The sequence below is a fragment of the Crinia signifera genome, chromosome 19 (genome assembly GCF_055691185.1).
Source record: "Crinia signifera chromosome 19, ASM5569118v1, whole genome shotgun sequence".
Classification (NCBI taxonomy): Eukaryota; Metazoa; Chordata; class Amphibia; order Anura; family Myobatrachidae; genus Crinia; species Crinia signifera.
The window spans coordinates 6,482,636-6,504,060 of record NC_139226.1 but is presented as its reverse complement, the minus strand read 5'-3'; the positions used below and the strand labels follow the sequence as shown (position 1 = coordinate 6,504,060).

At 46.9% G+C, this 21,425-nt stretch overlaps 1 protein-coding gene across 6 annotated transcripts in view; it reads right to left on the bottom strand.

Annotated features, from left to right (window-relative positions):
- PAX7 (paired box 7) overlaps positions 1 to 21,425 on the bottom strand; it is a 113,815-nt gene that overhangs the window by 41,723 nt on the left and 50,667 nt on the right. For 5 of the 6 annotated variants that reach the window (XM_083161897.1, XM_083161892.1, XM_083161894.1 and 2 more), the window contains exons 5-7: positions 4,234 to 4,433; positions 2,757 to 2,922; positions 2,444 to 2,640 (exon numbers count right to left, since the gene is read on the bottom strand). In XM_083161897.1, the coding sequence (XP_083018023.1) occupies positions 2,444 to 2,640; positions 2,757 to 2,922; positions 4,234 to 4,433 (563 nt within the window). The remainder of the gene's footprint in view (positions 1 to 2,443; positions 2,641 to 2,756; positions 2,923 to 4,233; positions 4,434 to 21,425) is intronic. The other variant, XM_083161896.1, reaches the window with a different exon arrangement.

Here is a 21,425-nt window from a genome sequence, read left to right as displayed (position 1 = left end):
ACAGTGCCCATTACCCACATTCCCCAACATGTCCCCACTTCCCTACAGTGCCCATTACTCACATTCCCCAACATGTCCTCACTTCCCTACAGTACCCATTACCCACATCCCCCAACATGTCCTCACTTCCCTACAGTCCCCATTACCCACATTCCCCAACATGTCCTCACTTCCCTACAGTACCCATTACCCACATTCCCCAACATGTCCTCACTTCCCTACAGTGCCCATTACCCACATTCCCCAACATGTCCTCACTTCCCTACAGTACCCATTACCCACATCCCCCAACATGTCCTCACTTCCCTACAGTGCCCATTACCCACATCCCCCAACATGGCCACACTTCCCTACAGTGCCCATTACCCACATCCCCCAACATGTCCTCACTTCAGTTGGTTTTAGTACATGCACTACATATATTTGGGTACATGGGTTTCAGTACATGCAATACGTGCCACTCTGCAGATGAATTTTAATGGTGCAGAGCATTCTAATTTTGTCATAATACCCAATATCTGGTATCATCATTACTGTATAGCATATTGCATTCATCTCAGCACACAATCTCAGCATACACGGTGCAGAACGTAACACAATATCTCCCATATGATGCAGAGCATTCTGCACTCCTCGCAGTACAGAAAAACGTAGCATATATTGTGCAGAGCAGTCAGCACACAGTACCTCAGCACACAGTACCTCAGCATACATGGTGCAGAGCATTCTGTGCTGCTCTCGGCACACAGTACCTCAGCATACATGGTGCATTCTGCGCTGCTCTAGGCACACAGTACCTCAGTATACATGGTGCAGAGCATTCTGCGCTGCTCTCGGCACACAATACCTCAGCATACATGGTGCAGAGCATTCAGTGCTGCTCTCGACACACAGTACCTCAGAATACATGGTGCAGAGCATTCTGCGCTGCTCTCGGCACACAGTACCTCAGCATACATGGTGCAGAGCATTCTGCGCTGCTCTTGGCACACAGTACCTCAGCATACATGGTGCAGAGCATTCTGCGCTGCTCTTGGCACACAGTACCTCAGCATACATGGTGCAGAGCATTCTGCGCTGCTCTCGGCACACAGTACCTCAGCATACATGGTGCAGAGCATTCTGCGCTGCTCTCGGCACACAATACCTCAGCATACATGGTGCAGAGCATTCAGCGCTGCTCTCGACACACAATACCTCAGCATACATGGTGCAGAGCATTCTGCGCTGCTCCCGGCACACAGTACCTCAGCATACATGGTGCAGAGCATTCTGCGCTGCTCTTGGCACACAGTACCTCAGCATACATGGTGCAGAGCATTCTGTGCTGCTCTCGGCGCACAGTACCGCAGAATACATGGTGCAGAGCATTCTGCGCTGCTCTCGGCACACAGTACCTCAGCATACATGGTGCAGAGCATTCTGCGCTGCTCTTGGCACACAGTACCTCAGCATACATGGTGCAGAGCATTCTGTGCTGCTCTCGGCACACAGTACCTCAGCATACATGGTGCAGAGCATTCAGCGCTGCTTTTGGCACACAGTACCTCAGAATACATGGTGCAGAGCATTCTGCGGTGCTCTCGGCACACAGTACCTCAGCATACATGGTGCAGAGCATTCTGCGCTGCTCTTGGCACACAGTACCTCAGCATACATGGTGCAGAGCATTCTGTGCTGCTCTCGGCGCACAATACCTCAGCATACATGGTGCAGAGCATTCAGCGCTGCTCTCGGCGCACAGTACCTCAGCATACATGGTGCAGAGCATTCTGCGCTGCTCCCGGCACACAGTACCTCAGCATACATGGTGCAGAGCATTCTGCGCTGCTCTCGGCACACAATACCTCAGCATACATGGTGCAGAGCATTCTGCGCTGCTCTCGGCACACAGTACCTCAGCATACATGGTGCAGAGCATTCTGCGCTGCTCTCGGCACACAGTACCTCAGCATACATGGTGCAGAGCATTCTGCGCTGCTCTCGGCGCACAGTACCTCAGCATACATGGTGCAGAGCATTCTGCGCTGCTCCCGGCACACAGTACCTCAGCATACATGGTGCAGAGCATTCTGCGCTGCTCTCGGCGCACAGTGCCTCAGCATACATGGTGCAGAGCATTCTGCGCTGCTCCCGGCGCACAGTACCTCAGCATACATGGTGCAGAGCATTCTGCGCTGCTCTCGGCGCACAGTGCCTCAGCATACATGGTGCAGAGCATTCTGCGCTGCTCTCGGCGCACAGTACCTCAGCATACATGTGCAGAGCATTCCGCACACTGCATCATTTTGCTGCCCACATAAATCTACGTATATCCTGTTACTATTATACTATAGATACAGTAATATCAGCATTGGTCTCCAGACGTGCAGTACAGGAGGCACAAATATCTACTCAAAGGGAATAGGACAGGTAAGGCTAATGGGCCCTACAGGCTGCTTACCTGTGGGGAGAGGCCATTACTGACCGGGTTCATGTGGTTGGAGGGTCCGCCATGGTTGATGAAACTGTCCGAATAACTTGAGAAGCTATGCCTGGCACCATAGGCAGCACCAGGATCTGCGCTGGCAGCTGATAGACCACCTTGGTGCATGGAGGATGGTGGAAGAGGCTGGGGTCTGTGGACTGTGCTCCCGCCATCTGTAAAACAGCCCGATGCAACATATAATACACCAGTGATAGGACCCTATCCTTCTTCATGCGTGTGCTGCGCAGTCAGTATAATAAGTACATAGACCCAGAACAAGCATACTGACCTTGGGAGAGGCTGGCTCCTGGGTATGATGCCTCAGGAAGCTGGTAGGGTGGCAATGCTGGCATTCCCGTGGGAGGAAACCCTCCTGGCAACAAGTGGTTAAATGCTGCCAGCTGATTGGCTCCTGCCTGCTTGCGCCATCGAGCCCTTCGATTGCTGAACCAGACCTAAGCAGAGAAGAGATAACACTTGTACAAAACGATTGGAGGAAATTCTTCATGGCGAAACGCGTGGCACGGGGGAAATGGACTTGTGCGGTGGATGTAGAATGCACAATGGAATATGATCATTAATAAGGAGTTTATTTACTGAGTTATATTGAAGATAGGATGTTGCTAAGTAGTTATTCTACAACCTGGAGAAAACAGGTTGCCAATCATTTCGGCTTTCAGGTTATAGGAAAGGGTCATGTACAATAACGAGGAGCAGTCATTGGGTCCTTTGCTCCAATTTACTTTACCACTGAATAACTCTTGTCCCAGTATGTGTCAGTGCTGTGTCAGTAGGGGGCGCCACTGTGTGACCCCTGCAGTCAGCTGTGAAAGTCTGCTTTGTCTAACAGGGGCTCTGTCCCAGCCAGGACACTGCAGTGGGGTGGTCGGCAGCGGCTCGGTGGGAACGCTCCTCAGCTGCCAGGATATTAGCGTGAGGAATGGGACAAGAATGTGCCAAACAGCTGCTCGTAGGAACACTGGCAGGTTTACTGTACAAGCTGCCAGGGCCCTGGGGTAATTCGGTCATGTGGAGTGCAGCTCTTCCCAGAATCCCACATCTCAGCTGAGTGGGTGCCTGAGATGATTTCACTCTGCAGACCCTTCCTCTGCACCTCTGCACTTTGGTGGTCTGTAGGTAGTGGCACTGACAGCTCATCGTGCTGTTACCTCACACTCCAGCTGCTTCCCATAGAATGTCAGCTCTTGGGTGAATTTTTCACCACACTCTTTTTTGTTTTTCTCCTAGCTGGCAGCTGTTTAGGTTTGCACGTTGGTGAGTTTGCTGTACTGATAACAGGCTTGCTGATATTGTAGTGCTCCGATTGTAATGAGCTATGTCTTCTGTACCCAGCCCCCTCTCCGAGTCTGTAACCCAATCCCTGTCCTGCTGTAAGTGCTTATGACTACATCTCACTGTACCCCCCGCTCGGTTTCTGTCCGGAGCCTCTGGAGACCCTATTATATCCACAGATCTGTTCACACCCTTCATCCTCTGGCACTTTGTATACATGTCGGATACAGTGATTGTCAGATAGTTCCCACAATCCGCGAGCTGGGATCTGCGTGCACCTGCTCCGTTCCAGGCTACTCTACTTCTGCTGTGAAACGCTATGGGCTCGCATGTCCTGAAGAGCTTACACCCACTTCAATGGTAAGCTCTTCAGGACTGGCCTTTCCTTAAGAATCCTCTATTGGGTTTCTCCCAACATATTCCCTGTAAGCGTCTGTAGCACTGTACGAGTCCAATAACCAAAAAGGCTTTACCTGCACTCTGGCTTCAGTCAGCTTGGTCCTCTGTGCCAGTTCCTCCCGTGTGTATATATCCGGATAGTGCGTCCTCTCAAAGGCCTTCTCCAGTTCCTCCAGCTGCTCTGCGGTGAAGGTGGTACGGCTGCGCCTCTGTTTCCGTTTCAGGGGGAGATCTGGTTCGGACTCTACGTCTGATCCATCGTCCAGGCGGTTCCCTAGGAGAATAATAACATGTTCAATGGCGAAGGTACAACTTTACCGCCTGCAGCAAATCAGTAGGCACGCCTAGTCTACACTTCCTGTTCTATTGATGGACAAAGCGGAGTAATAAGCCCCGTATTACTAATAAGTCAAACTTTGTTTTGTTGCAGGTTACAGATCTGTTTGCAGACAGTAAAAGGGAAATGGGGATGTTTTGAAGGCCCTAAACCAATGATAACCTAACACCATCCAGAGCCCTCTAATCTGTATTCCCTCGGTTACCTTTGTCTCATCAATAACTCAAACAATACATTGAATAAGACACCTATCTGTAATAACATATAAGCAGGCGTTACATGCTATAGCCATTGTATACATCCTGAAAAGGAAAGAGCAGGGGCCATAGGTGAAGGCTTGGGGGTACCTCTTGCTCTTCAGTACGGATGACAATGTACTACAGGGTCAATTTGGATCTGTAATACTGTCTCTCTGCCTCAAGCGTTATACATGTCCCCCATCCAGGGCCAGTGTAAGGCTTATCGGCACCCTAGATACACTTCAACCTACTGCCCCTCACTACCCCCAATACCCACTTTCCAGCCCCTGAAGTGAAAGTGTGCAGGTACCGTCTTAGAAGTCCCACAGTCACCACCTGTATTCATTTCAAGAAAGAGGTCTTCCTCATAGACATCCTTACATTTGTGTCCCAGGTAAGACACCACTAGACCACCAATGTCTTTTTGTTGACACTTCTTTGGGGTCGATATTACGGGCATGTCGACAAATATCCCACAACCCATTTCTCTGAGTACCGGGCCCTTTACACATTCTGTACCACTTTGCCGCTGGGATAGATATTTCTATAATCAATAATAATCATTTCAGGATCTACACTTGGCCGACTGACATGAATTCTATTGGAATCAAATTGTGCTAAGTGTCCAGTCTACGGATCCTGTGCCAATGCACTTTCACTACGTAAATGCCAAACCACTGTGTTGCCGGTCACTTTGCTGGACGTAAGTTTATACAGTCCCTCTATTTTCTTATGCACATTATTATTCTGGCCTATGACTATGGTAAATTGATGTATTCGACAACAAAATAAGATTCCCCCTAAAAGCAAAACATCAAATCGGTACAGGTTGGGTTTGCACTGACAGCCCAGTCTGGCGCCCCCTGGCTGCCGCTCTCAGCCTAGCTAAGTGCAAATCTCAGGGCGAAATTACTTTTGAACTTAATATATTGGAGAACTTGCTGAAAGCCTTTCATCCTTATTACTTCATAATGATGCAATTAACGGCCTCCAGCTCAGAACTATTAAAGTCCCGGCTCAGAGCGGTGTACACGTATCCAGATAATCTCTGGAAATGTGCCCACCTTGTCCATATATTTGCTGCTCAGTAATTTCCGATAATCCTCTTACCAGAGGCGGCTGCAGAATGAGGGGAGATGTGACCTTATAGTTTTTAATCAAAATGCATGAGTCCGCAGGAATGCCGCAGCAATTCCACGGCCTACTCTGATATGGTGCGATAAATAGCCACATGCGTCAGCAATCGGCGTAACCATGATAAATAATACAAATAAGAATCATTTTATTGATATAGCGCTCATTCTCCAACAAGGCGCACGTCGGTGGGTGTTTTCTAATTGTGACAGGGGAAGTGGAAAGTGTCCAACAGCGACCCCATTATGGTGCACGGCATTCAGGGCCTATCTATCATTAATATGGCAGAGACGACTACAAGCCACACTTAATCTCTCTGTGACCTCTGCTTCACTTTGTAAGGAAAGGAACACAAATATCAAGATTCCCAGCTGCTCTCTTCTTACAGTTATGACAGGTCCAGTGGGGGGGGGGGGGGGGGGGTTGGTGGGGGGGGGGGGGGGGGGGGAGAGCGATACACAGCATCAAAATCCCCGGCACGGAGACCCCAAACTCACAAACAGCTGGTAACATATTGCACCAGCTCAGTGGCTAATAAATAGGATAAATACATAAAACTCTGGTACCCTCTTTCAGAATGTGAGGTACGCGGCGTTGCTCTGCACCCCTCCCCCCCAACACACACACTTTATTACATTTAATGTACTTTAGAATCCATAGCGCGCAGCGATAGAAGGAAAATGAAGCCAGTAATAGTTTATATGCGTTTTAATCAAGTAATTCGGCCAAAGCAGAATGACACTCTGGGTCGGCGCGGTGCCCTTGAATACCAAACAGACTGGGGAGCAGGGTTCGGAAAATGAAAAAGTGATTTACAGCTCAGCTGGAGTCCGAGAAGCCGCGCGGCAATATTTGGGGGGGCTCGGCGAGGCCGGGCTTATTTCTCTGTTTTCTAACCACAGCTAAAAGCAGCCAACTGTGACGCGGGAAAGATGTAAGTGGTAGATCTCGGAGCAGGAGAGCCAGCGCTGCCCACACCAGCGCCTCTCCCCCGGCCCCAGTCAGGAGTGAAATCTGCCTTCATATTGATTTCAATGGGGATTTTCATCTGATATCTATGAGAGAGAAAAGCCAGCTTCGGCTGTGATGTGATCGTCTAATGAGGTGTGTGAATATCTGCGAGGATTCATAATGGCATTGGCAGCTTAAGTTGTAGAAGGCCAATTAGAATGTCATCTCTTAGGATGGGATTATTCACTGAGGCTAGTTATGCTGGGACTTCTCTACAGCTCTTTAATATTACAGTCTAAAGCCCCAGAAATTACAGTTCATTGAGGCATATCTGAAAAGCCTAAATACTGTTTTATCCCATCTGAAAAGGCCTCGAATACCATGTACAGTCTAATGCTGCAAATATACAGCTGTGCATTGTTCTGCCGCAGCTGCACCCCTAGGAGACCCCACTGTCGTTATCTATTCATTGGACCGGATTCAGAGGTGGGCGCAGTGCCAATGTAGGACTCAACATCTTGCGCACATGTTCTGTGCATGCGTCACGATTGCGTCCGCGCAGGCGCAATCTCAGGTACATGCAGGGAGGAATGTATTGGGTGATCCTCAGATGTGGCAGGGAGGTGGCTCAGATCTTCTGTCTGATGGGTGTGTCTGGGAAGGTGGTTGAGGGCACAGGCACTCACCCCTCATGTAGTAATTTGCAGTATGGCTGGTGACTTCTAAGCCTGGAGCCACCTGTATTTCTGCAGACACTGACAGAGGGCTTCTCCGTTCATGCACATTTACAGTCACTATTGCTAACCTCATCTGGTGGTCACTAACATTTCCAAGATCCAATTCCAGAGCACAGGAGCCCCCCAGACCAGCACAAGCCACCCGGTCCAAGCCATCACTCTGGTCACAGATGTATACAATGGATGTTGCAACCACCGAAGGATGAGCAGAATCAGCCAGGATGTGTTGTATTAGGTAAAGGGGGAATGGACTTCCCGGAGTAAGATAGCAGGGTGGCATACTACCTCTATTGGTACCGTGGCAACAGTGCTCCAGAATATTCATTTCTGAGCATAAAAATATCTTACTGGGCTACAAATTTAAACGCCGTCCTCAATAACTGGATGTTATACCTTATACAAGCTAAGTATACCGGCACACACACAGCCAGAGCTGGGCGCCATTATTGCCTTATGCCGCTATCACGCCTGCGGCTGTTGCTACCATCTCATATATCTAACTCAGAATCTGCATTTTACATGAAATAAATCAGTTTTGTTCTGTTTTCAGGAGCAACGACTGCACTCAGTAGCTGGACTCATGTTAGCCTCCATCTGCTACAGGTAAGCTGTGCACTTCTCAGCACTTCTCAGCCTCTGTAACCATTATAGTAACATGCTAAGTACTGTATGCACTCTATTAAATCTGTGAATCTAGAATCCCTAGAGATACTTCCTTATTTCACATTATGCCAACACAGCAATGCCCCTTATACACCAGGAAACAGTAGTGCCCCTTATACCCATTATGCCACACAGTAGGGCCCCCTTTTACCAATCTGATACTATAAGAGTGTACTGGGTCTAATGCTCAGCAGGGGCTCATACTATTGCCCACCTACCATAGGGCACATAAAGTGCCCCCCTAACGTTCCCCACAGGCCTGATGGCATCCACGGCCTAATGCAGACATCTAGTGATCTAGGGAGGGCAGGCAGGTTACTGGTGGCCGCTGGAGCACACTGGTACATTGGGAGAGGCCGCAGTGGGGCTTCGCATAGCACTTTACTTCTCACCATTCTCCGGTCCTCACCTTCTTCCTTCAGAGGTGGACAGAACAACAATTTCAGACATTGCATTGTCCCACAGTACTTGCTGGAACTGAATGTATATACAGTAGGTAAGTGCGGAGATCCTGCCGATTTATCTGATGCAAGGTGAGAAAAGCCCGGTGGTACAAGATAATGGTGGTTCTAGATATTGCAGCGTATTATCACAGCCCAACCCTACAGGTCACCTGCATGATGTGAGTATGGACTATTTGTCCCTATGCAGGTCATAATCGTGGATTTGGAGAGAATGAATGTGCAGGTGGCGGCCAAGATCTGTCATGCAGCCACTGAAACCGTCACGTATTTGGCGGCTGTGTTCTCCACGTTGGCCGTAGGTGGTGACTTTGAGCTAAGTGTACGTCCTGTCTCTCAGGATCTCACAGTATAGACACCTGCACCTTCATCCCGTTCTTCCCAGCTGTTGGGATCAGTCTGTGATATTCATCTCGCTCACAGTACTGGGACAGGATGTTATACCATCGGAAAACACCCAGTAGAACGTTCTAGTCATTTGGTATTTTTGTATTTTCAAGCATGTTTGTGAAAGAACAGAAGAGACAGAAGACATGGTATAAAGTCCAGCAGCAGGTTCTGTCTAATTTCATTTAACTCTTGTTTTCTGCTGGGCTCTTGTGACCCCAGTGCCCACCCCTATCCCGTAATACTATGGTAAAGATGGAGGAGGCAGGCTCAGCAGAACATCTAGCGGTATAAACAGAAATATAAGAAGTTGCTCTGCCGCTCCAGCCTTGAACAGCAGAACTAGATCATCCCATGTTTTGTTCCATCACATCAAACGTGTAGCGATATCCTGACACCTGAGACTCACCTGTTCTACGCCGTGTCTGTATACAGCAAACGCACCGCTGGCATGCTGCAGTCTGAGCTACGCAGACAGTGCTGAAGCTGCCCACATTGGGCCTGATTCAGTAAGGATGGCATATGTTAAGCTGCTCGCAGCAGGTTATCGAACAATCCTTAGCAATGTAAATGCAAGACCAGGCACATATATCACCTCCTGCCTGCAATGGCGATAGCATTAATCTCCCATCTGATCATAAATTAAGAGGAGCGTTGCAATACTCCTAAATCTAAGCTTACTGGCCACTCCTGCTAAATGGGGGCGATGCACCCCCGCTTCCAGAGAGGTCCCACGTCCCTCCCTGCAAATGCCTCTACCTGTCAATCAAACCGCACTGCGGATCACTTCTGCAATCCTTACTGAATAGTGGCCAATATACATTCTGTATGAGTAAAGCCATGGCACTCTTATTTATAGAGTAACAATAGTCATGTTTTGGTGTAGAGGCCGCTGCGGGCACCCTGCCCAGACCTGATCTGTTTATATTGGACGTTATCCCATGAAATAAGACGGACTCTCTGTGCAGCAGTGTGTTGTGTTCTACCTGTATTGTTAGATTGTTCTGCTTGAGATAAGGATTGGTGGGAGAAGGGAAGCTGCGCTGTGAAAGGAACTTTGGGGGACGCTGGGCATCTCCAGGCCTTTGTGAAGCATGTCCAGCCCTGCGAGATGTCTTTCATTGTCTCACCTTGCATGAAACTCTCAGCGGTTTTTGTGGCCGGTCTTTTAGAGCTGCACCCTAGGGGGCCGTTACATGCTGAATGTCCCAGTGACAGCCCTGAACAGTCCAATGTGATATCAATAAAGCCAGACATGTGAACACTGTCTCTCTGCTCCTAGGGAAGGTGCATTCTGCATATTAATACCTCCGGGAGGGAGGAAGCAGGAGGGGGGCCGCTAGCAGTAATCGCCACTTTAAGAAACTCTGCCGTTGTTGTGTGTTTACCCTTTCAGCGCTGTGATGTATAGACACTAATGTGCCACTTCCAAACCGTAGTGGGTGCAGTAAGTACACAAAACGCAGGAGCGCAAAATGTGCCTCTTGCATTGTACCACAGGCTCTGGTATTGATTATCATTACGCTGGCATTGGTTACCATTAGACTTGCTGCAGAACACACATCCAGTGCGCGGTGGTTTAAGGTCGTTACCCAGAAATGTGTCATTGCAGACAATCCGGCCGGACAGGTTGTGCAAAGACGGACGATTTATAAACTAAATACCAACTGTTTTCATAGCGTGTAAATATATGTCCCATCACGTCTTCAACTGTTGTAAGTTTTTTAGGGATTGTGCACTATAACCATAATTATATTAAGTTAATATATATATATATATATATATATATATATATATATATATATATATAGTTATATATTTCTCACAGTTGATGAGGAAGAACACTAATACATAGATTAATTAATCTGGATTTTGCAGGTGTCAGTAACTTGTATCAGAGCCGTGACTGGGGACAGAAATGTAACATGAGTCACATACGTATGTAACATGAGTCACTCGTCAAAACGGATTTTAACCCCTTTGAGTGCCAACGTCTCTGCGAGAGATGTGCAAAATTTCAGCTTAAAATGCCCACATTTGTTATATAAATTCAAATAAAAATTGTTGGGTAAAATAAAAGATGATATTTCCCATATGATGTAACATTACCGGTCATCATGATGAATAAAAAAAATTTGCTTGGCAATTTTCACACCTATTTTGACTAATTCACTTGGCACTCAAAGGGTTAAGTATAATTTGTGTCACATTCCGTTTTTTTTGTTTGCGTGTCAATCGTATGTTTAGGGTCTTAGAAGCATAATGTATAACAATCATATTGTAAAAATAATTAGGAGAGCAGGTTTAAATAAATAAATAAGTCCCCTGCGTGCCTACAGTATGTCACACATAAACAATAAAATGTAACTACTGAGTGCACATTCTTTTCCGCTTAGAAGCATGAGTTACTGTATGACACCCTACCCAATATATTATTGTCATATTTTTAAATAAAATGTTGAATTTCAACTTCATTTTTGTGTGGGGGGGGTGCATGACCTGTGGCATAAATTTGTCTTCTACAACGTCAGCTTTCTTGCACAGTTTGGCTGTTCCTCACCCAGTTTTAAGCACCCTACACAGTTGTTTCTGTTTTAGTTAATGACTGTGTTTCAACCTGTATATGAAAATGGTAATTATTATTATCACCTGTTTGGTATTATCGGCCAACCATACACCTGACTATAATCCTATAAATCCCTCACTTTGTGCATTGCACCTGGAAGGATTGATGCTGTGTTGATGGCAGAGGGCGGTCACTTCAAATATTGATTTTATTTACATTTCCCTTCTGTTCAGTCACTTTGTATTTTGTTATTTGATTAAAAAAAAAAAAATGTTTAGGGGGCGACTGCCCTAAATTCAATTTAGTGGACGCGTACCCTTAGTAAAGTTCGGTATTTATTTATTTCCTTCCAACTTCTTACAAAAAGGAAAACCTCTGACAGATGGGACAAAGATATCCTGAGGAGACTTCCACCGCAGGGGTCGCTCCGTTTACCGGAGAGAATCGAACTCATGCCTGTGAAAGACTACCTTGTGCCCCTATAAAGGTGTCATATCCTCCTCCCCCCATCCCACATGTAGCAATGATTTCCTTATATGAGTGGGGACACCGCAGGGACAGAGCCCTCAGCCTTCCTGGCCCCTGCAGGGGAGTATCAGCAAGACCTGTCATTTCAGTCTTGTCCTACCTGGGGTTTAATAACACCAGCCTCATACAGTAGAGGAGTCTCTAACCGTTTACCCATTAACCCAACACCTGAACCTCACATAGAAATCATACAACAACAATGAGATATTTACTAATCATTACATTCATCCTGCCTAAGGTAGACAGTGAAAGCAAATGTCTGACTCGTTGCTATGAGTTACTGCAAATATTCCTGAATTACTAAATTACAAAATATCAGTAGACACTTGTTTTCTGCAGACAAACACCACTATATTTTCTATGGAAAAAACAAAGCCTTGTTAATGTTTGCACTACAGAATAAAATACAATTGTAGGACCGCCCCTGCGATGTAACATGATGGTACCAATGACGGTAATGTGTTCCTGGGTACAGGCGGATGCGGAAGGGATACCCAGTACACAGGATGGGGCTCCTTTATCAGTACCAACCTACTGTATGTGGTACCTCTCACAGCACAACACTATCACACATGAAATCCACCTCTCCTTCCTTTTGGCCAGTGACCTTACTGCGTGCAGCCGGCAAGCACTGGAAGGTGGTGGAGAAAATGGGACAAATTTCTGATTTGTAACACTCTGGGAACGTGTTTATTGTCATTGTTTAAGCGCAAATGTATAAATACGGCAAAGTGGAGATTCCAGGCGGCAGCTGATGAAAGGCAGAAAATAAGAAATTTTCTGGCCATAAGTGGCGTAAGCTAATGGCGATTTTTGAGGCATTGGACCATGGAAGTTACTTAGCGCATTGATTACTGTGAAACTGGGCAAGAGGCTTATTTCTTAATTACTGTTACACACTGTGTCAGGCTAACACTCCCAGCCGCAGAGTTCGCCAAGACGCATAAAGGAGCCCGGCTTGGTGTGCGAGAAATGCCCATCGCCATGACCAAGGAGAGACCACAGGGGACCAAGGAGAGACCACAGGGTGCCAAGACCCCAGCGCTAATGACTCACATATTATTCATGTTTTTAGCTTCCCGCCACTTGCTAGAACATGTTACAGATCCGCAATGGAAAATTCCTGGCTTTAATAGAAGCGATTCATTTTCCATAAGTGGTAACCTGAAGATTTGTAGTGGTGAGGAAAGGGCAAGGGTGCTTCTCCTATGTATGTGCGCCCAGGCGGCTGGCTGCAGTCCCAGAATCAGGTTCTGCACTGGAAGCGGAGAGAGGCTCTGTGCCTGCCAGAGAACTGGAGCCACTCCAGCAAATTGTGGGAGAAAACAACAGTGGAAGGTACAACGTATAAATTGCAAACAAATGGTCACTATTCCTATGTCCGAAGGCTTCGTCCCCCAATCCGCTTCCTCCAACCAAACATCTGCTGATGTCCTTGACAGTGCTATGGGTTTTTCTTACCTCCCGTGGCCCATTAAATTTACACCACCTCAACATTCTGCCGAGCAAAACAATTAAATGACATGCCTGAATTCCCTCTTAATTAAATGTGGCTTGTTAAGGACCTTGCAGTGACCTGATCCTGGGACGGATGCCTTACACACAGGGTGCGCTTGGCAGTGGAACTCTATGTGGTGTGGGTTAGTGGAGACTAATGTCATTGTTTTATGTTTTTATTCTTTGTGATTGATAAAGTGCGAGCAGTAATGATTATACGCTGCATTACATCTGCCCATTTGCAATAAACATTCTCTTTTTTTTTTCTAACCTGCATCTGACAAAACAAAAAAAACTTTATCAGGCCAAAGGTATATGTAAGCGCCATATGTAAAGGCCGAGAACCGCATCTCATGGTGTACAATGCACACTGTCATTCAGATGAGCATGATGTGCTGCATTAGGGCTCATCACACACTGAGATAGAACAGCAATAACGGAACACAAACTTTAATCACCATAAAACAGACATTTACTTATCCAGATGATTTAGAAAAAAAATATGGGGGGGGGGGGGGGTTAGAGGGGGAGTAGGTTGAAGTTTTGCCTAGGGTGCTGAGAAGCCTTACACCAGCCCTGTACTGTAATATCAATTTATATATATATTTTATTTATAAATGCAGAATCCGACTTCCCAGAGCTGTGGTCTCTACAAATTCGGCACATCTCGTATTGTTGTATTCAACTCTCATAATGAATATCTATCTACAATGTTCTCTGACCTCTTAATGTCAACAAAAGTCTCTTTGCAGATTACAACCCATCATAAATGACATTACTTGTACAATTCAGCCTGTCATTTAGAACATGTTCCACGTTTTTCTAATTTCAGTTTCATTAGCTATAGTTTCACACATCACAAATCCGGGTCAATAGACAATCTATATTCCCAAACTGAGACAAGCTTTATGATTTACTAAACACAGCGGCAGCAGCGGCGGGGGTCACGTGACAGCTCCAAATGCATGCAGAATCCTAACACCACCTGAAGTCCTCCCATCGGTTCCAGAGGGGCCTGCAACACATTGCTCCTCCATAAATAATGTTCTGTAGAGATGGCGGCTACCTGCACGACATGTAGCGGTGGCTGGATCTGCTCAAACGCAAAGCTCCAAATATATTTATTCAGCATCTTGGCAGAAAGAAATCAGTATTGGGTTATCTTCTTATTATTGCACTTTATTTATCAGGTGCCACAAGGGGTTGGCAGCGCCGTACATATGGCACGCATTAGAACAATACAGGGTACGCGGAACTAAATATTTGCTGTTTGTATGTGTTCCTTGCACTTGACCTTAAATGAACAATATGGTGGGAATTGTGTTATAAATAGGTTATATATTGTATTATATAGGGGTAGTGTTACCCAGGAATTAGCACAGTCCTGTATCTGAGAGTATAGTCCATCTGTGGCCTCTAAATATAGACACCCCCCCCCCCCCCCCCCCCCCCCCCCCCGTGATAACTGCCCTAGGCAACATTCCTGTTCCTGTTATATAGAACATGTGCTTAGTTGGTCTCTGAAGACCCCTGTCAGTGTGTAAGGTCAGGTAAGTACATACTGTCATCTTTCACTCCCCTGACCTCTCAGAATAGTCTCCAGTTAGCATCTTCCTAGATGAGCGGACAGAGTGCCTGATTCACTCCCCATCGTCTCACATATTTCCATCATGTGTCAGTTATCAGGAGATGTGTCATGTATCAGCTTATGGGGAAGTGTGTTCTGTGCATGACTGTCAGAGGGGTACAGAGGAAATCCCAGTCTGAGCATTCCTTCCCTGACTGTTCTGTGGGTACTTCAGTCACAGCCATCGTACAGAACTCAATTCCTACCTATATGTCATTTATCGGGTATTGTCCTCTATCAGGTTATGTGTTACCATTGTGTAATTGTCCTATATGGTTACATGTCATTCATCAGATGTGTGACTGGTGAGAGTAGATCAGAACAGACATGCCTACTCCCCACATCTATGAGGTGACGTACCACCACCGACCACTAGAGGCCACTCGGTGGACCAAATTACTCCTTTGTGTGCTAAACAATGCATAACAGAAAGGGAAAACTATTTTTGCAGGGACACTGATCTCTTTCAAACTTGCTGAATATGGCGAGAGGTGTGAAGACAGAAATTGGAGGTAGGAGCAGATAAGGATTTGGGGTGGTGTGGAGAGTTTGTGGGATAAAAACTGTCACAGCTCAAAGTGAAAGTACATTGCAGAAGCCGTCATTTAACTAGTATTGATATAAAGCCTCATTATAGTCCGAGTTATAATTTCCAGATGAATGCAGCCATCCTATACATTAAACTATTAATATGTACATGCCATCCTATCGTGCACATATTTATATACGGAGGACGCGTTGACCATTGCCATGTGTGTCTGCGCCAGACAGATGGAGCAGCATACGGTGCTGCACAACTTATTCCCAGGACAGAGGAGGCTTCTTCTGTCATCAGTGTCATCTGCAGTTCAGCTGAAAACAGACCTGCAGCTGCATCAGCCACGTGTGTAGCACACATATGTACAGGACTGTGTGACTTGTGCACCTTGGAGAACGGACCTGGCCCTATTAGTCTGGTTAGGTCAAGTGATCTACAAGTGATTTGTAGTAAGTGAGAAAACAGGGCACCAACAAGGCGGGAGGAGGGGGGGGGGCTGCTGCCTGACACTGATGGGGAGTAGAGACCCTCTTACTAGGAGAATATTTAATATTATTAGGGGAAACTGAATGTAGCTGGCGCTATACACTATTAATATCACAACTGCCATTGCAAGACTGGCACAGTGCCACTGGCTACACACTTACAGGTTCACACGCAAAACACAAAACCATGTGCACTGCAGGTGGGGCAGATGTAACATGTGCGAAGAGAGTTGGATTTTGGGTGAGTTATTTTGTTTCTGTGCAGGGTAAATACTGGCTGCATTATTTTTACACTTCAATTTAGATTTCAGTTTGAAGTACAAATGCCACCCAAATCCGATTTGCGTCAGGCCCTTGTTCAAAGCCTAGACCCCCAAATCATTCTTCCCTCTGTTTTCTCACTTTAGACCCCTTCACGGCCCACTCCTATTTACTCCTGATCCTGCTGCAGGTTTGGGAGTCGGCTCCTGCCCAGGTCATCTCTCCGGGGCCACGGCATCCTTTGAAAGTGTTAAGTAGTGGCTGCAGGGGTCACAAGTCAGAGTGGACCCCGGAGGGGAGTTCTACTTTCCCCAGCCATGAAACAGCGACTGTTCTATTCAGCAGGGGGAGGAGGCCAGGGGCTGCTCGCTCTGTTTTCTTTTTGCCTTTTTGATTACCACTTGACCTCCCGCCCCTTTATGCTAACTCCTACTAGGGCATCTGGCCTTTACATCACACTGATAGATGTGAAGGCATCGTATTAACCCTTTCCGTGTAGCAGATTGTCACCCGTTAGCTGCCTATGGTCCGAGCGAGTGTCGCTTCTGTGCACATAGGAGACAGATTTCCCACATTGTCCTCACGGCTGCAGAATGTTTTTCTTTATTATTAACGTTTACTTACTGTGTATAGAACCAACAGATTTTGCTTCAGCTTTGTTAGCTAAGCACAAAACCTAGCAAAACCACGCTGCGCCGCAGGTGGGGCTGATGCAACATGTGCAGAGAGAGTTACCTTTGAGCGAGTTATTTTGTTTCTGTGCAGGGTAAATACTGAATGCTTTATTGCTACACTGCAATTTAGATTTCAGTTTGAACACACCCCACCCAAATCTAAAGGCCCCCATACACTAAGCCGAGGTATCGCATGCAGCCTGGCATACCTCTGCTACTGTCGCTGGTCTTCCTGGGGGCTGGGCCGCATCACATACATTATATAGGCTCCTTTGGCATATAATGTATCCTATGCGATGCCGTTGACTTGCACAGGATCCAACAAATCCTTGTGGCAGCCATGGGGATCTCTGGATCCGATCCAGTGCACACAGGACGACACATCGGATCAGATCCGGAGGTAATACACACGATATAGCTCTCTTCACGCGGTTTATCAGCCCGATGGGTCAAAATTGTGCAATATCGTATAAGTGCATGGCCACCTTAGCTCTCTGTGCATGTTACATCTGCCCCACCAGCAGTGCAGCATGGTTTTGCTCAGTTGTGTGCTGAATCCGGCACTATGAATTATACAGAAGTGTAAAGGAGAGGTTAATAGCAGTGAGATAGAGGGGTACGAGGCCCGTGCTCATTGGCTCACACTCTTTAGGGAAACGGGCATCTAATACACAAGTGTTAGTAGTTTGCTCTGGGCCCGCGATTCATGTGTCAGCCTAATGCTGTTTATGATGTGTACATAGTGATCCAGGTGCTAGCATGATCCAAGGCCTAAATTGGGAACCCACTGATGCCCATAATGTGGCCACGAATGGTGCATTTTAGTCTGTCCTACTTGCATGAGAAGCCTTTGGTGTTAACTTCCCTCCTTTTCGCTGAGTACGCTGGGGGGGGGGGGGGGAGTGGGTACTAATTATACCAAAGGTGCCCCCAAAACTGCTCTCAGAAGATTTTTTAATTCATTACTTGACATAGTAGGGCGTGGTCATGCCTCCCTCAATTAAGTCACGCCCCTGAAAAGTTACCTGGGCCCACCACAGCCCTCTACACCCCTGGCTCTCCACAGAGAACATGAATCTTTACAATGTAAGCTCTCAGGGCCCTCTTCTCTCATGTGCTTTTTCTTCTCTTATTTTAACATCTTCGATTGTAACATCTCTTACAGGTCTCTGCCCCCTGATACTTATGTCAGTGCCACCTGCTGATGCAGCTATGGTTTGATACCCTGTCCTCTATTGTATTCAGCTGTAAGTCACTGTCTCCTGGGTTATATACTGTGTAATAGGGCACTGCGGATCCCTTGTTCTCTGCCCCCTGATACTTATGTCAGTGTCCCCTGCTGATGCAGCTATGGTTATGTGCCCTGTACTTGTCCTCTATTGTATTCAGCTGTCAGTCACTGTCTCCTGGGTTATATACCCTGTAATAGGGTGCTGCGGATCCCTTGTTCTCTGCCCCCTGATACTTATGTCAGTGCCACCTGCTGATGCAGCTATGGTTATGTGCCCTGTACATGTCCTCTATTGTATACAGCTGTAAGTCACTGTCTCCTGGGTTATATACTCTGTAATAGGGTGCTGCGGATCCCTTGTTCTCTGCCCCCTGATACTTATGTCAGTGTCCTCTGCTGATACAGCTATGGTTATGTGCCCTGTACTGTAAGTCACTGTCTCCTGGGTTAAATACTCTGTAATAGGGTGCTGCGGATCCCTTGTTCTCTGCCCCCTGATTCTTATGTCAGTGCCACCTGCTGATGCAGCTATGGTTATGTGCCCTGTACTTGTCCTCTATTGTATTCAGCTGTAAGTCACTGTCTCCTGGGTTATATACTCTGTAATAGGGTGCTGCGGATCCCTTGTTCTTTGCCCCCTGATACTTATGTCAGTGCCGCCTGCTGATGCAGCTATGGTTATGTGCCCTGTACTTGTCCTCTATTGCAGACCTGGCCAACCTGTGGCTCTCCAGATGTTGTCAAACTACAAATCCCATCATGCCTTGCCACAGTTTTGCTATAAGGGAGTGTTAAAAATGTGGCAAGGCATGCTGGGATTTGTAGTTTCACAACATCTGGAGAGCCACAGGTTGGCCTGTCCTGCTCTATTGTATTCAGCTGTAAGTCACTGTCTCCTGGGTTATATACTGTGTAATAGGGTGCTGCAGATCCCTTGTTCTCTGCCCCCTGATACTTATGTCAGTGCCGCCTGCTGATGCAGCTATGGTTATGTGCCCTGTACTTGTCCTCTATTATATACAGCTGTAAGTCACTGTGTCCTGGGTTATATACTGTGTAATAGGGCACTGCGGATCCCTTGTTCTCTGCCCCCTGATACTTATGTCAGTGCCGCCTGCTGATGCAGCTATGGTTATGTGCCCGGTACCTGTCCTCTATTGTATTCAGCTGTAAGTCACTGTCTCCTTGGTTATATACTGTGTAATAGGGCGCTGCGGATCCCTTGTTCTCTGCCCCCTGATACTTATGTCAGTGTCCTCTGCTGATGCAGCTATGGTTATGTGCCCTGTACTTGTCCTCTATTGTATTCAGCTGTAAGTCACTGTCTCCTTGGTTATATACTCTGTAATAGGGCACTGCGGATCCCTTGTTCTCTGCCCCCTGATACTTATGTCAGTGTCCTCTGCTGATGCAGCTATGGTTATGTGCCCTGTACTTGTCCTCTATTTTATTCAGCTGTAAGTCACTGTCTCCTGGGTTATATACTATGTAATAGGGCGCTGCGGATCCCTTGTTCTCTGCCCCCTGATACTTATGTCAGTGTCCTCTGCTGATGCAGCTATGGTTATGTGCCCTGTACTTGTCCTCTATTGTATACAGCTGTAAGTCACTGTCTCCTGGGTTATGTACTCTGTAATAGGGAGCTGCGGATCCCTTGTTCTCTGCCCCCTGATACTTATGTCAGTGTCCTCTGCTGATGCAGCTATGGTTATGTGCCCTGTACTTGTCCTCTATTGTATACAGCTGTAAGTCACTGTCTCCTGGGTTATATACTCTGTAATAGGGTGCTGCGGATCCCTTGTTCTCTGCCCGTCTGATACTTATGTCAGTGTGTCCCCTGCTGATGCAGCTATGGTTATATACCCTGTACTTGTCCTCTATTGTATACAGCTGTAAGTCACTGTCTCCTGGGTTATATACTCTGTAATAGGGAGCTGCGGATCCCTTGTTCTCTGCCCCCTGATACTTATGTCAGTGTCCTCTGCTGATGCAGCTATGGTTATGTGCCCTGTACTTGTCCTCTATTGTATACAGCTGTAAGTCACTGTCTCCTGGGTTATATACTCTGTAATAGGGAGCTGCGGATCCCTTGTTCTCTGCCCCCTGATACTTATGTCAGTGTCCCCTGCTAATGCAGCTATGGTTATGTGCCCTGTACTTGTCCTCTATTGTATTCAGCTGTAAGTCACTGTCTCCTGGGTTATATACTCTGTAATAGGGTGCTGCGGATCCCTTGTTCTCTGCCCCTGATACTTATGTCAGTGCCACCTGCTGATGCAGCTATGGTTTGATACCCTGTCCTCTATTGTATTCACCTGTAAGTCACTGTCTCCTGGGTTATATACTATGTAATAGGGTGCTGCGGATCCCTTGTTCTCTGCCCCTGATACTTATGTCAGTGCCACCTGCTGATGCAGCTATGGTTTGATACCCTGTCCTCTATTGTATTCACCTGTAAGTCACTGTCTCCTGGGTTATATACTATGTAATAGGGTGCTGCGGATCCCTTGTTCTCTGCCCCCTGATACTTATGTCAGTGCCGCCTGCTGATGCAGCTATGGTTTGATACCCTGTCCTCTATTGTATTCACCTGTAAGTCACTGTTTTGCTTATTTGTTTATGTAGTGTGTAACTGGCCGCTGCGGATCCCTTGTGGTTTGAATATCATTATGACTGCTCCTAACTATAAAGGCTTCTGCCCTTTAAAGTGGGCTTGGAAAATAATTTTACCAACTGCTCAACAGTGACCCCCTTCCCGTCAGACGTGTGAGATTACTTGTCTCCCCCTGGATATTGTTGGTTTACTAAAGACCTCTCTCATTTGTGGCATATGGCGGAACAAAATCAGGGTGTTGGCGGCGAAGGGGGCTGGAGACACAAATCCCCGGTATTATTCCACCCACTGCAGATGTACATTAATGCAGACCCCGAAAAGGGACAGATCTTTGGC